This window comes from Callospermophilus lateralis, chromosome 16 (genome assembly GCF_048772815.1).
Source record: "Callospermophilus lateralis isolate mCalLat2 chromosome 16, mCalLat2.hap1, whole genome shotgun sequence".
NCBI lineage: Eukaryota > Metazoa > Chordata > Mammalia > Rodentia > Sciuridae > Callospermophilus > Callospermophilus lateralis.
The window spans coordinates 18,293,767-18,307,258 of NC_135320.1; the positions used below are offsets into that span (position 1 = coordinate 18,293,767).

The 13,492-nt window shown below is 37.1% G+C and overlaps 1 protein-coding gene across 1 annotated transcript in view; it reads left to right on the forward strand.

Annotated features, from left to right (window-relative positions):
* Rp1 (RP1 axonemal microtubule associated) overlaps positions 1–13,492 on the forward strand; it is a 148,565-nt gene that overhangs the window by 119,394 nt on the left and 15,679 nt on the right. Inside the window, exon 19 of the mRNA XM_076836283.1 lies at positions 12,541–12,673. Within this exon, the coding sequence (XP_076692398.1) occupies positions 12,541–12,673 (133 nt within the window). The remainder of the gene's footprint in view (positions 1–12,540; positions 12,674–13,492) is intronic.

The window sequence follows — 13,492 nt, forward strand, 5'->3', positions numbered from 1 at the left end:
TACATCTAGAAGCTGAGATCTTAAACGCTGTTATTGACCTTAAGTTTACTTTCAAAAAGAGATGTCACTGAGTGTGGTATAGCATACCTATAATCTCAGTGGCTTGGGAGGCTGAGGCAGAAGGATCACAAGTTCAAAGTCAGCATCAGACTGGGGTTGTGGCTCAGTTTTTCAGTTTTTGGGTGTCCCTGGGCTCAATTCCTATACCCTCCCCAAAAAGATGATAATTACTCTTGGTGGCCTTAATATTTTCAAATGGAAGCATTATATTATAGGGAGTAAGATAGTCTGAATTATAGAACATCTCTCCTTTCTAGCTTTTAATACGATGTCTGCCACTGATTCCTTTTATAGTACATGATGTGTTACTTTAAAATGTTTGAGGCTTAAAAATGTGGATACCACTGATAGAATCTGACAAAATATTTTTTAATTTTAAGTGTTTCATAATCTTATCTATAATTTTTCTTATTGGATCTTTGGTTGTATAATGAAAGAAAATGAGAAAATATTAATTTCACTGAAATATTAGTTGAATAGTTTTTTTAGCACATGCATAATACAATGAAGCTTATTCCCTTTTGTACAGGAACAGGTGAGTACATTGCAGTCAGTCAAGTATTTCTTAGCACCTAATACCTGCCATTGTGCCAGATGCTCTGGGGAATGGGAGGAGATAATATATATTGAAAGATTTCAAAAGAAACAAGGAATGATCTATTAAGAAGGGGATGCAAAAACCCATTTAAACTTCAAAGTTCTAGTAAAATTATAACCTTTATTCTTGTGCATTCCTGGGAAGGACATACAAAAAAAACTTACTTATGAGTTAAGTTATTCTGTAGTTACTGGTGTACATTGTACTTTCTCTGGGGCCTTTGAGGAGGGTGTTGAAGGGTGTTTTATGTGTTTTTTTTTTCTTCTATAACAACATACCTACCTGAGTCTGGGTGATTTATAGAGGAAGGAAGTGTATTTAGCTTGTAATTCTGGAGAAATCCTGGTTGCTGCATCTTATAAAGGTTTCATGCTATACATGGTGACAAAAAGTGGAAGCACCTAGAACAAGACAAAACACAGGATGGTCTTGCTTTGAAATAACTTACTCTCACAGTAACTAATCCAGTCCTGTGAGAACTGCATTAATCCTCCCTAATGACAGGATCACCTCCTAAAGTCTCCGCCTCCCAACACTGTCACATTGACAATCAAATTTCAACATGACTTTTGGAGGGACAAATCCTATTCCACCATAGCAAGATGTACAGCCACATCACCATAAATATAGTGATTCTCCCACTAGATGGAAGAACTTCTCGAGCAGAGGGTGTTGGAGGAAGGAGACTGAATTCCTGGAACTAAGGGAGTTTTTCCTCTGTTCAATGATAAAGGCTTCTGAAAAGATCAAAGTGGGTGAGACATATAATTAACTGATTCAACAAATGAATTGAGCAACTACAACTGTAATGAAACACCAAAATGTTTTGAAAGAAGGGACATTTTTCAGCACTTATTTGTTTTTTTTTTATCTTGAAGTGATTTTAAGTTTATATAAAAAATAGAAAAACATTACCTGATTTCACAGTTGTTAAACTTACGCCTCATTTAGTTTTGGTTTATTATTCTCTGTTACAACTTATGTATGTGTGTGTTTTCATCATTTGAGAGACGTTATTGATGAATTCTAATTGTACTTTAGCATGTGTGTGTCTTATTCATCATAAACTGTTTACCAAGTTTAGCATCCATTGATAATTCTTGCCTGAATCAGTTATTACTATGATGGTTCCCAAATGATAATTTTCTGATCCTGTTTTTTTTTTTTTTTTCTCCTTTTATTGTCGGGCTACTACTAGATAGAGCTTTCCAATCTTTTGGTCTTAAATCTCTCTTTTTTTTTTGTGCGCGTGCACACACACAAAAATGCAGGTTCTGTAGTTTCTATGGATTCAACCAACCATAGATGGAAAATATTTTTTTTTAAATTGTGTCTTTGTACATAGACATTTTTCTTTACTTATCCTGTAAGCAATATAGTATGACAATTTTTTTATGTAGCATTTAAATTGTAGTAGTTATTATAAGTAAGCTAGAGATAGTTAAAGCTGTATGGGAGAATGTCAATAGGTTATATGCAAAATACTATGCCCTTTTATATAAGGGACTTGAACGTTCATGGATGCAATCAATCCCCTGTGTACCAAGGGATGATTCTACCAGCATCTACTTATAGATTTTTATTTTATTTTATAGGTTTCATCTATTTTTATCATCATCTTTTGATGTTGAAATCTTCCTTAATTTGGCACTTTAAGCTCCCATATCATTTTGACCTCTCACTATCCATTCTATGAAGGCTTCTTTACTTTTTCACATAAAAAGACATTTTAGGCTCATCTAGTTATTTCTTTCCCCAGCTCTGGAATCAACTATTTTTTCCAGAAGCCCTAGTTTCTTATAGCACAGAATGGTATTTATAAACCAATATTTATGCGAGACATACAGGGAGAATTTATTATTTTTCCCTCTAATGCCCACCCACCTATGCCCAGGGGCCACTTCCTCTGATGTGATAACCTGGCTGTGCATCTACCTTCCCAAGATTCTCTCCACTAAATGTTTCCATGGTGAAATGAGTATGTGAAACACTGAGCTTTTCATTCTTTTCTCGGAGAGTCAGAGTGCATTATAAATATAGTAAAGGCTCTGAGATGCCCTCTGGTAAAGAAATCTGTTTAACAGCATTTCCAAAACTAAATTCACCATGGGACCATATTTTTTTTTTCAGGTAAAATCTATTAACATCCTATGAAATATATATTGTGTATTATTGTAGAGGCTTGAGGTGTTTGGGAGCTGATCTAGGGGAAAGATATGACCATAGGGCAGAGACAGTAGCACACACAAATTTAATTGGGTAATGCTTTGAAAAGTTTGGTGTGGGGGAAGTTCTTCCCAGCGGGGTCCTTCCAGAGGCGTCCTTCCAGAGGCTTCCCTGCCTTGTGAGGAAAGGAGGCAACAAATCTCCCAAGAGTCTGGGTGGAGTCTCAGCAGGGAGTGTGTGTGTCTGGGAGTTCCCTAGGGCTGTGGTGATAGTTTGGGCCTCATAACAGTAGTCATATCTTACAAATTGAGTAGCATCAGGGTGAGGTTTTGTGGGACATGCAGAGCAGGCAGCCTCTAAGTAGCTAAAGATTTACTTTGGAGATATTTATTTTATTATAACAAAAATCTGGGATATTTAAAAAAGTTATCAGATATGTAAAAATTTGAGTTTGGTGTTCATGAACTTTTGTCCTCATGGGCCAATACACACAAGCCATCTTTGGCTCATTTATATAAATAACAATTATACTCTAGGAAAAACACTTTTATGTTTGTATGAATCCAATCATAGCTAACAATATAGAAGGGTTTATAATTTACATGACTTAGAAAATGACCAACTAATATGCTAACCTGTTCTTTTGAGCTGTCTAGGCCAGTGGAGAGATCCATAAGAGGTGATCAACACTAGATCCCAAGGAACCACTTTTAACCTAGAAACGGCTAGGTGGGTGAATGATTGGGTTATGATGGTACATCTGAGTGAAAGGGATTGATTCAATATAGATCCGGCAATTATGCAAAATTGGAATGAACATTGGTCTCTTCCAATCTGGGTGGAGAACAAGATTGAGAAGCAAACAAATTAGAGAGCAGCTAAAAGCCCAACTACATGTTCAAGCCTTAGTAGTAGTGGGTTTCCAATGAGAAAGATGAATGTGTTCCCTAGAGGAACTGGGAAACCTTTGTGGACAGAGGGCGCCTCAGAGAACAGAGAAGTGTGAGTCAGGGCAAAGCTGGGAATGGCGAGTGGAATGTGAAATGCATGGTACCTGTTTCATTTATCAGTGGTGCATGGGGATGGCCAAGAAATATTGTATTGCTACATAGGTAAATTTTTTTTTTTTTTGTCCAATGAGAAGGAAAATGCATATTTACAAAGCTGGAAAAGTTTCCTTGAGTTTGGTCTTTAAATAGACTGGAATTTATCAGACACGAGTTGCTTGACCTTGTTTAGGTAGATGCAATTTATAATAGACTTTTTTTCATCACCATTTCTCTCATTCCTTCTCAGGTGCGTAGGAAGAATTCTGTGTTGATCACTACCATCTTCTGTATCACAAGCTCCAGTCATTATTTCTTTTCTCAGTATTTCATAATTGCACTGGAAATTTATTACTATGCAATGTGAGGTTTTATTCATCTGTATTCATTTGCTCTGTGGCACAATTTGGTAATTTTTTGTGTCTTCTACATAGCCTTCTTAATCAATATTTTCCTCTTATTATATTGCATGGGCCATGCTAGTCAAATTAACTTTATGTTTTAGGACAAGTCAGAACCAAGACGATTTTTGTTTATGTTTCAGTGTGTCAGGGTGTAAGGAAGAGAGGAATAATTCTTTCCTTGGGCTTTGATGCTAAAATAAACAATAGCACAGATGCATAAAAGTGTATATAAATGTACTCATATTCAGAAATTTCATCAAATGAAGCGAACGCACCCACTATGCAGAAGGGTTCTGCTAGATGTTTGAACATACCCACACGACTGAGATACAGTTCTTGTCTTCAAAGAGTTCATTCCACCATTAACCTGATTATAAGCCATATTCTGTTTCGGTTTTCCTTTAGAGTAGTAATTTTAATTCTCTTAAACCAGTGAAATTACCTCTTTATCTCTCATTCTGCATCTGTCTTCTGAAAGATTTATGGAAGGAACTAAATTGATTTCTCCCTTTCTCTCAGGTTCTGAGCAGAAAGGTTGGGTAACCTGAGAGGTGTTATAACCTCAGTGTTGAATTTTAGTATGTTAATTCAGACATTGTAAGTATCACCATATGTCTGTTCCAGTCAGCTATTTTTAGTACTTGTATTTAACTAGTTGGCTGGAATTTCTTAAAGTAATCCAGGAATTTTAAGTTTCTAAGAAACCATTTGTGAGTGTTTTAATGGTACTGTTCTCTTGTGAAACAACTAATATTTGCTGTTGTAAATCAGCAGGGGAAGATCAGCAAATGAACTCTAGTTTCTATTGAGGCCATTTTTAAGGTTGTTTCTTTTCATTTAGGCAATTAAAGCAAATGCTGAATATTTTATGTGATAAAGATTCTATGTTTCCTTCTTAATTCATTTTTTAAAAAGGAAAATATTTTTGGAAATTCACCCTTTGTCTTTCTTTCATTTATTTCAACCAACCTTAAGTTTGGCTTTGAAGCTTGGTATCAGTAGACTTTTTTTATTTTCTGTCATATTGACCTTTTTTACTACTTAAAGTTTGGTATTGGTAGTTCTGTATCAAAGCTAAAGCAAAAGTCATGGCTTTGGGTTTTTTTAATATAGACTGAATAATTTGAGATGATGCCTTAATCTGAAAGTCAGTCGGAAATACCATTTTTTAGAAATAAATGGTTGATTCTGTAATGATCAAAGGCTTGTCTCTTATAAGTTGAGAATATCAGAACCTCCACCATTATGAAGACATGTACCATGAGGGTTTATCCCCACTTGTTATGATGAACTATTTATAGCCAATAGCTTCTTGTAATTACCGGTAAGATATTTTTGGGGAAATTATTATTAGGGGAAATCCAGTGCTTCCAAGAAGTGTTTGTTGAAATTATTTCCTGTATCCTAAGTTAAAATGGGTGAAAACCTACTTTTTTGCATTATATTTAGATTTTGAGCGGGTCCAGCTACCCCATTTCCTCACGCTCTGGCAATGTGAGGCTCTTGGTCTTAGTGGCATATCTGTGCTATCATACTGAGTTTCAGACTTTTCTTTTTCCATGATTGTATGGTTAGAGGTCTTCTTAGAGGTATGACTTGTTATCCTACACATATTAATACACATTAATCAACTATGTTATCTAGTGTCCCAAAATACTATAATAAAATATTAATCTAAGTTATTAAATTCATTCCAATTCAAATTTTGGATCATTTGAGCCCATATAAAATGGCTATAATGGAACATAGTAAGAGAATAATTACCTCTGAATATTAGAAAAAAATAGAAATGCATTTTAACAAATGCTGTCAGATAAAACTAATACTTGTTTTTGAATTTTACGTTTTCTGTTTTTTTTTTCCTCCCTGCCATTGGCTGTGATTATTTTAAATTAGGGTAATAAATTTTAGAGTTGAAGTCAAAAGACTTGAAAGATGTTTAGTTTCTCAAAGGTCATCATTTTCTCTAAGTTTTCCCTGTTGCAAAATAAAGCTCAATTATGCTTGCTCTGTCTCACAAGTTGTGCATATCAGGTGAAAAAATTAGGTGAAGCTCAAGCAGAATTCTTTATTCCCCAACTCAGCCTACTTTTCCCTCTCTCACTGTACCCTTAGTTATCCAAGCCAGAACCCTGCAGATTTTTGTAGATTGATTCATTCTCTTGCCTCCAAAATCCAAATCCCTAAGGAAACTGTGGACTATTACTAAAGCTTATCTTGATTTTATCTATTTTCTCCATCTTGGCCCAAGTTGCCTTATTTTCCTTCCTTCTGCTTCAAGTCTCCCATCATAGCTGTCCAGCTTCTTTGGTTTACCTGCTGTGTCCAGGCTTCAAAGACAGGCAGAGGGATCTTTCCTTGGCATTCATCTCATCAGCATTTCCCCTGTCTAATCTGTCCCCTGTCTACTTCTCTGAATTGTATTCACACCTCTCTGCCTTGTCCATGATGCTGAAGCCACCCTGGTCTGCTTCAGAGTGGTCTTTGCCTCATCACCCAAAGGGAGCACCCAGTGGCTCTTGATCACATCAGCCTTGTTTATTTGCTTTATAACATGTCACTCATCTGATATTTTAAAATTTGTTTATTGTCTGACCTCTACTAAAAAGTGAGTAACACTAGAAGGTTTTTTTTTTTTTTTTTTTTTTTGGTCATAGCCAAGTCCTAGAACAGTGCCTATTAGGTAGTAGATGTTGAATAAGTATTTGTGGAATGAATAGCTTCATAGAATACGTTTTGTTCACTTAGTAAATGCTTATGATATATGGGGATTAATCTGTCATGCTAGTATTAATTGAAGGGGAATCAGACAGTTGTGCTTGGTTTTTAGGGAATGGGGGACAGTCTTGCGTGGCTGAGCCTTGGTGTGTGGAAAGGGCAAATGAAGACACAGCCTGGAGAGTCAGAGATCTGGCCCATTCACACTAGGGCATTGAGAGGAGGCCAGTGCTGGGGCATTGGCTCAGTCCACCTGTCAGCTGGTTCTGCACATGCTACATGTGACTTGGATAAATTGATTCAAACACAAAAAAGAGCTCTCTTGAAACCTCTGATTCCTCTGATACTTTGAATTAAATAGGGTCATAGGTTTTGGTGGATTTTCTAGTATTATTAACCTAACATGCTCCATATAAGCTCCAGGCAGTCTTAAGATTACCTAGGAAGGAAATGGCTTTATTTATTTATTAATTTTTATTTTGAAGTTTTAAGGCATCTCATAAATATTTCTAGTTCCTTTTCATTTTTAGTTACTTTTTCATTTCAGGGTTCCCAGAAAGTACCATTGAAGGGAAAGAAAAAGTTCTGAAATACAGTGAGAAAAATAGTTCGTTTTTGAGGATTTTCTACTTCAGTGAGCAACAGGAAGTATCAGTTTCTTCTCACAAAATCTCCAGTCAAATGCTTAATCTCAAAAGACTCCAGCAGTTTAGAGAAACATCCTCAAAGTTGTGCCAGCTTATTTGAACCAAGGATAAATTCATGTACTTGATAGTCCCTCTGTCAATTGTAAAAACCATCTCTGATCCTCCGTGTCCGGGTGTTGTAACAAATACGGTGTTTGTCCAAGGCACAGGAGGGAAGATGAAGAGATTTAGTGTCCAGTATTGACTCTGTATCTGATTGGAAGGGATACTTAAAGTGTTCTCTGAAAACACATGGAAACTTTATTATATTTTTGTGTTTCTGACTCCAGAAAGAAAATATTAATGACCGACCTTGGAACTCACTCTGCCCTCCCCAAAACCAGATATTGAAAAGTACATTTAATTGTCTAATGCATGTCTTGGTGAATATTTTTTTTTGGAGGAGAAGTATTACACATATTTTTGATTTATGGAACAAAGGTTTATAACACTTCAGAACAGAATTCCTAAAAGCAGTTTTCTCAACTTTTCTCTTTCTTGATTGTACATCTAGAGTCAGACCACTGGCCACATGTGTAGCTCTCAGAAAGTTTTGTGTGTGTTTGTGTGTGTGTATGTTTAAACTTTGATATCTTATCATTTCTTCTCTAAACTTAAAGAAAAAAATGAGATGAATTTTGGGTTAAATAAACACATGAAGGGTGTTTTATAAGCAAAGTACGATATAGATTGTAATGATTATTGTTGGCTATTGCATTTAGTCTCAATGCTAATAGTCAGGAGAGATGTGGAGCCACATTAGGGTAGCTGATTCACTACCTGCATGACTCTGAGTGTTCTGCACAGGAATAGCACCCCTTCTTCCTACCCAATCCTATCCTTATTGCACTGGTTATCTTGTTAACATTAAAGATAGGCAGAGAGGACAGTTAGGGAAAGGATAAGGACATTTTCAAGAGAGGTTAACCATGGAGGGGAGCTGAAATGGTGCTAGCACCTGTGGCTGAGGTAAGAGGATCAGACTGGGAGCTATCTTAGGGAAGCCATGCAAGGATTCTACAGCGGGGGACCTGGGAGACAGATGTCTCATCTCTATGATTAATTTTAATGCTCCTACTAGGAACAATAAACATATATTAAGTACTCAGGATTCACATTACCACATTTAATGCTTATACCACCACAAAGTAGATACTATGATTCATCCAGTTGAAAAAAAATGAGACTTTGAGAAGACAAGTCACTCTCCTTGTCACAGAGCTAGTATGTGGATTTAGGAAGCAGTGGTCTGACTGCTGGCCACCTTTACCACCCTCTTCTTTTGCCAGCCTGGAAATCCAGCTGTTCTGAAAGGACACTCCCTTAGGAGACACCTGGGTTTCAAGGCCCACTCTTTGGAAGGCTTTTCTTTGAGAGAGAAATTGCTGTGTCTAATCACTGGTAGTTTGCAAACTGTTTCTATAAGGTGTTTTCATCTCATTTTTGTACATGAAACACTCTTCAATCTAGTGAGACAGGTTATGACATCAGTTTTCTAAACAAGGACTTAAGGATCTCGAGTCATCTGTCCAACTTCTACTCAGCAAGGCTATCCACCTGGTAGGTAGCAGTGAGGATAGAAAGCAAGGTCTTTTGAGCCCAATCCCACTTCTGTTCTACTTGCTGCATTCTTTTTCTGATTCCTGCTATGAACTACCACATGACGGGGCTTATACACTGTATTCTTCTAAGAATTCAGTCCTCCTTTATAACTTTAACAATTAAAAGAAATTTTGCATATGAAAATAAATACAACTGAATATAAGATCTATGTCTTTCTGTCTACCTGTCCTGTATTTACTTGTATCACTCTGTTTAATTATGGAATTATTTATTAGGCAATGGTTTATTTTGATATCCCAGGATTTTTGAACCTTGACACTATTGGCATTTGGAGCTGGATAATTCTTTATTATTGGGGGCTGTGCTGTGCACGGTAGAATGTTGAGCATTATCCCTGTCCGCCGTCTACTTAGTGCCAGAAGCAACCTCCATAAACGAGTTGTAACAACCAAAAATGTTTGAACTTACTGCCACATGCCCCCAGGGGGAAAAAAAATCTCACCCCGTTGAGAACCATTGCTATATCCTTTTATAGCTTTGTAAAGAATGAACAAACTTAGATTCTTTGTTTTTCTCTTTTGAGGCATTATGAATTTGAGGGTAAATGGAGCTCATCTGGAATCCCCACCCCAGAGGGTTTCTAGTGGTGACAGTGGGACTGAGCTTACATAAAATCAGTAGAACTGTCACCAATGAGTACCTCTGAGGTGGAAATCACAGTAGGACTCAGAAACCAGGGGCTTCCTGCAAGTTTCCATGGAGGGTTTAATGTGGAGGAAGAACATAATGGGGTTTTAGGAAAAGTAAACTTGTAAAAGCCTTATATGTCATGGAGAAGGCTTCAAGAACAGAATCTAAAAGACTCTCATTCATCTGTGTATGACCCATGTTTATCATCATGATGAAACAGTGTGATCTGTCTGAAATTCTTCTATCCTGATTGCTACATTATTTAGAATCTATCCACAACTTAGTGTGACTTAATTAATATACTTCTTTAATGTAATTTTCACATTATATTTTAAATATTTTGAATTTATACCTCACAGACAATCTATAAAATCCCCCTAATGGTAGAGAGCATTTCTCTTAAACTTCCGACTATACCTGTGCCGTGCTCTGTGTATCTGCATAAGAAATGTCGGTGTGATGAGGCTGAGGGTCTTGTGTTCCCCTCTCAGAGTCATCTGCCACACACACATAGTCATCTGCCACACACACATCTTCCACACACACATGAGGTACCGCCCTGCATCTTTGGTTAGTTCTTTTTGTTTAGGAATTCCGTTTTCTGGCTCCTCAGAGCTAGGTTCATCTATATAGCTTTAGGGAAGAACATCTCTTTTTACTCTAAATAGAGCAAGGTAATAAACTCATTGACTCAAGGAAGGGAAATAAATTGGATTAGACACTCTCTCTGATTGCTAAAACCTTAGCAACAAGGTGACTAAAGACAGAACTTCAAAAATATAGGATGGGGACACTCTTCTTTCATTCACTCACCACCACCATCTCTCTAGTTTCAAGGTCAATGACCCAGGCTCTGTGTCTTAGGACTATTGGAACAACAGAAGTTTATTATGATTAGACTGAAGGCTAAAAATAATGGAATTGGAGCATTGTATCTGATTGGGACCCAAAAGCATATGAATCCTTATGACTGCTCGCTTTCTTCTGGTGTCTTGAATTTTTCCATCTAATTTTCTTAAAGTGTGATACAACCCAGCGGACATTTGCATGTTCGGTAGAATGTATTATATTAACCTCTTTTATATTTATACATGTAAAAACACATAAATCTGGCTAATGTTAATATGAAGAATTTATACAGTTTATATAAACTTTTTCACACTTCTTACATATAATATCATCTATTCTCTACAACTTTGTGAGATGGTTATTATATGTTGGAAAAGTGTTCTTTTCAGGATCTCTTCCCTGGAGTAAGTAAAGATGCAAGCAGGCATTAATAATGGTTTGCATGAATCAGTCTTATCACTTGTATTGATAAATACCCATTTCATTTAACTACTCAATCTTCATTCAACAAAAATAACCAAGGACTGACTTGTGAGAGCTTGAGGAATGACCAACATAAGAAGGACACGGTCCTTTCCCTCATGTCCAAAAACAGTGGGAAGTCATGAATGGATAGGCTGCCAGGGATCCAAAAGGAGGGTTGTCTGGCCAGACTAGGGATCATAGAAGACTTCTCAGAAAAGGACACATCTAAGCTATGTAACGAAGGATGGGCCGACTCTTGCAGGTAGAGTCAGAAGAATGCTGTTCTGAGTAAAGAAACCAGTATGTATGAAACCCTGATGAGAAGATATGCATCCAGGTTACAGAACCAGGAACAGTTCACTAGGACCAGAGTAGAGGATAAGAGAAATCCTAGGAAGGTTAGAACCCAGTTGTAAGCTGCTCACTGTATTAGGATTTTGAATTTTATATTATACATACAACTATTGAAAAAGCTATGAGCAATGTGCAAACTGATCCGGTTTTTAATTTCGAATACGCTCTCTTGAAAGAGCCTAAAGTCCAGGTTGGAAAAGAGTGAGAGTGGCCGGCAGGGCAAGATGGGAGTGGAATCTAAGAATAAGCACCTGAGAAATGGTGGCATCTGCACTACCAGGTGCAAGGAACGCAGAGGAAATTGAGGAGGGACCCATGGCTATTTAGAGTATTAACAAATATCTTAAAAGGAGAACATGTCATCCACTGTGATAGGAGAAAAGGCAAGCAAATCCTCTGCTGACGTGCTGAGATGGGGAGGAGAAGACAAGGAGAGAAGGAACTTGTATAAAATAGCCCCCAAGGGAGCAAGCCCTAAGGAGGCACCCAGTGAGCACTGGGGAGAAGTGCAAGCCCTGTGACTGCAGTAGCTGAGGGCTCACCCCCCAGTCTACAGATGTATAAGTATGCTTACCAGGTATCAGAAACCTCCTCTGGAATTCCTCCTGTAGATTACTTGTTTGGTCACTGCCACAGGCAAAATTGACACCTTCAAATAAGACACAGTCCATTCCATATTTCCAAGCCTTCATTTTCTTATCTATAAACTTAAAGAATTGTGCCAGTCTATTTGGTATTAGTTTAAATATGATTTTAAAAAATTACATGGCATAATCCTTGGGAAATAATATTGACCTAGTAACCCACAACCACTAGCAACCACCACTACTACCACCAGATTGCACAGTCTAATCGTGCAATCCTTGGAGTGCATTTTGAATTCTGAGTTCTACGAGAGGTTGGAAGACTTGCAATTTGATCATTGTTTCTTCTAATCTCAGGTAACCATGAAGCACATGAGGAGCAAGAAGATGCTAGATTTTGTAGCCAACGTGTTGCTCTCTGGGATCCAAGTGGATGGGGACACTGTCTGTGAGCTTCCCGTAATCAGAGATGGACAACCCATTTTTCCATGTGTGTTCATAATCTTCAGTAGCATGTATTATATATTTAAATTTCTTTATAGCTTCTTGAATTTACTTCTGACTGATTTATTTGCAGAATATTTTTCCTACTTCTTAAAGAGTTGTTTTACCCACTGAGAAGTGACTTTTTCAGTGTTTCAGCATAAGTCAGTGGTGGATCTGGAATTAAGCACATCTCAAAATGGTTCTTATGGTCCATCCACAGTCACAGATGAAAGATAAGAAATGTCATGGCTTTGCCTGGGACCAGCTGGTCACCTCCTGCCATCACCTGACTTTTGTTTATTTCCACATCAAATCTTACATCATTTTAAACTTTACGCATCATACACAATAACATCTTCAGCTTCAATTCTAAAATACTAAACATAAAATGTCCTCCTATGTCATACATGGAAGAAGAGGCTTTTTTTTTAAAAAAAGAGAGAGAGAGAAAATTTTTTAATATTTATTTTTTAGTTTTCAGTGGATACAACATCTTTATTTTATATTTATGTGATGCTGAGGATCGAACCCAGCGCCCCGCGCATGCCAGGCGAGCGTGTTACCATTTGAGCCACATCCCAGCCCAAAGAGGAGGCTTTTAAATAATATTTTATTTTTGCTTTTGAAAAACCTGTAAACACTCTGAGCACTCACTTATTTGTTCACGATGTGAGAATACCCATTTGAAGCTAAAGATAGAATTCAAGGGTCAATAATTAATAAATGAGGAAATGAATTAAACAGACACTTCTCAAAAGGAGAAATACAAATGGCCAACCAATATATGAAAAAAAAAAAGCCCAGGATTCTCAGCAATTGGGGA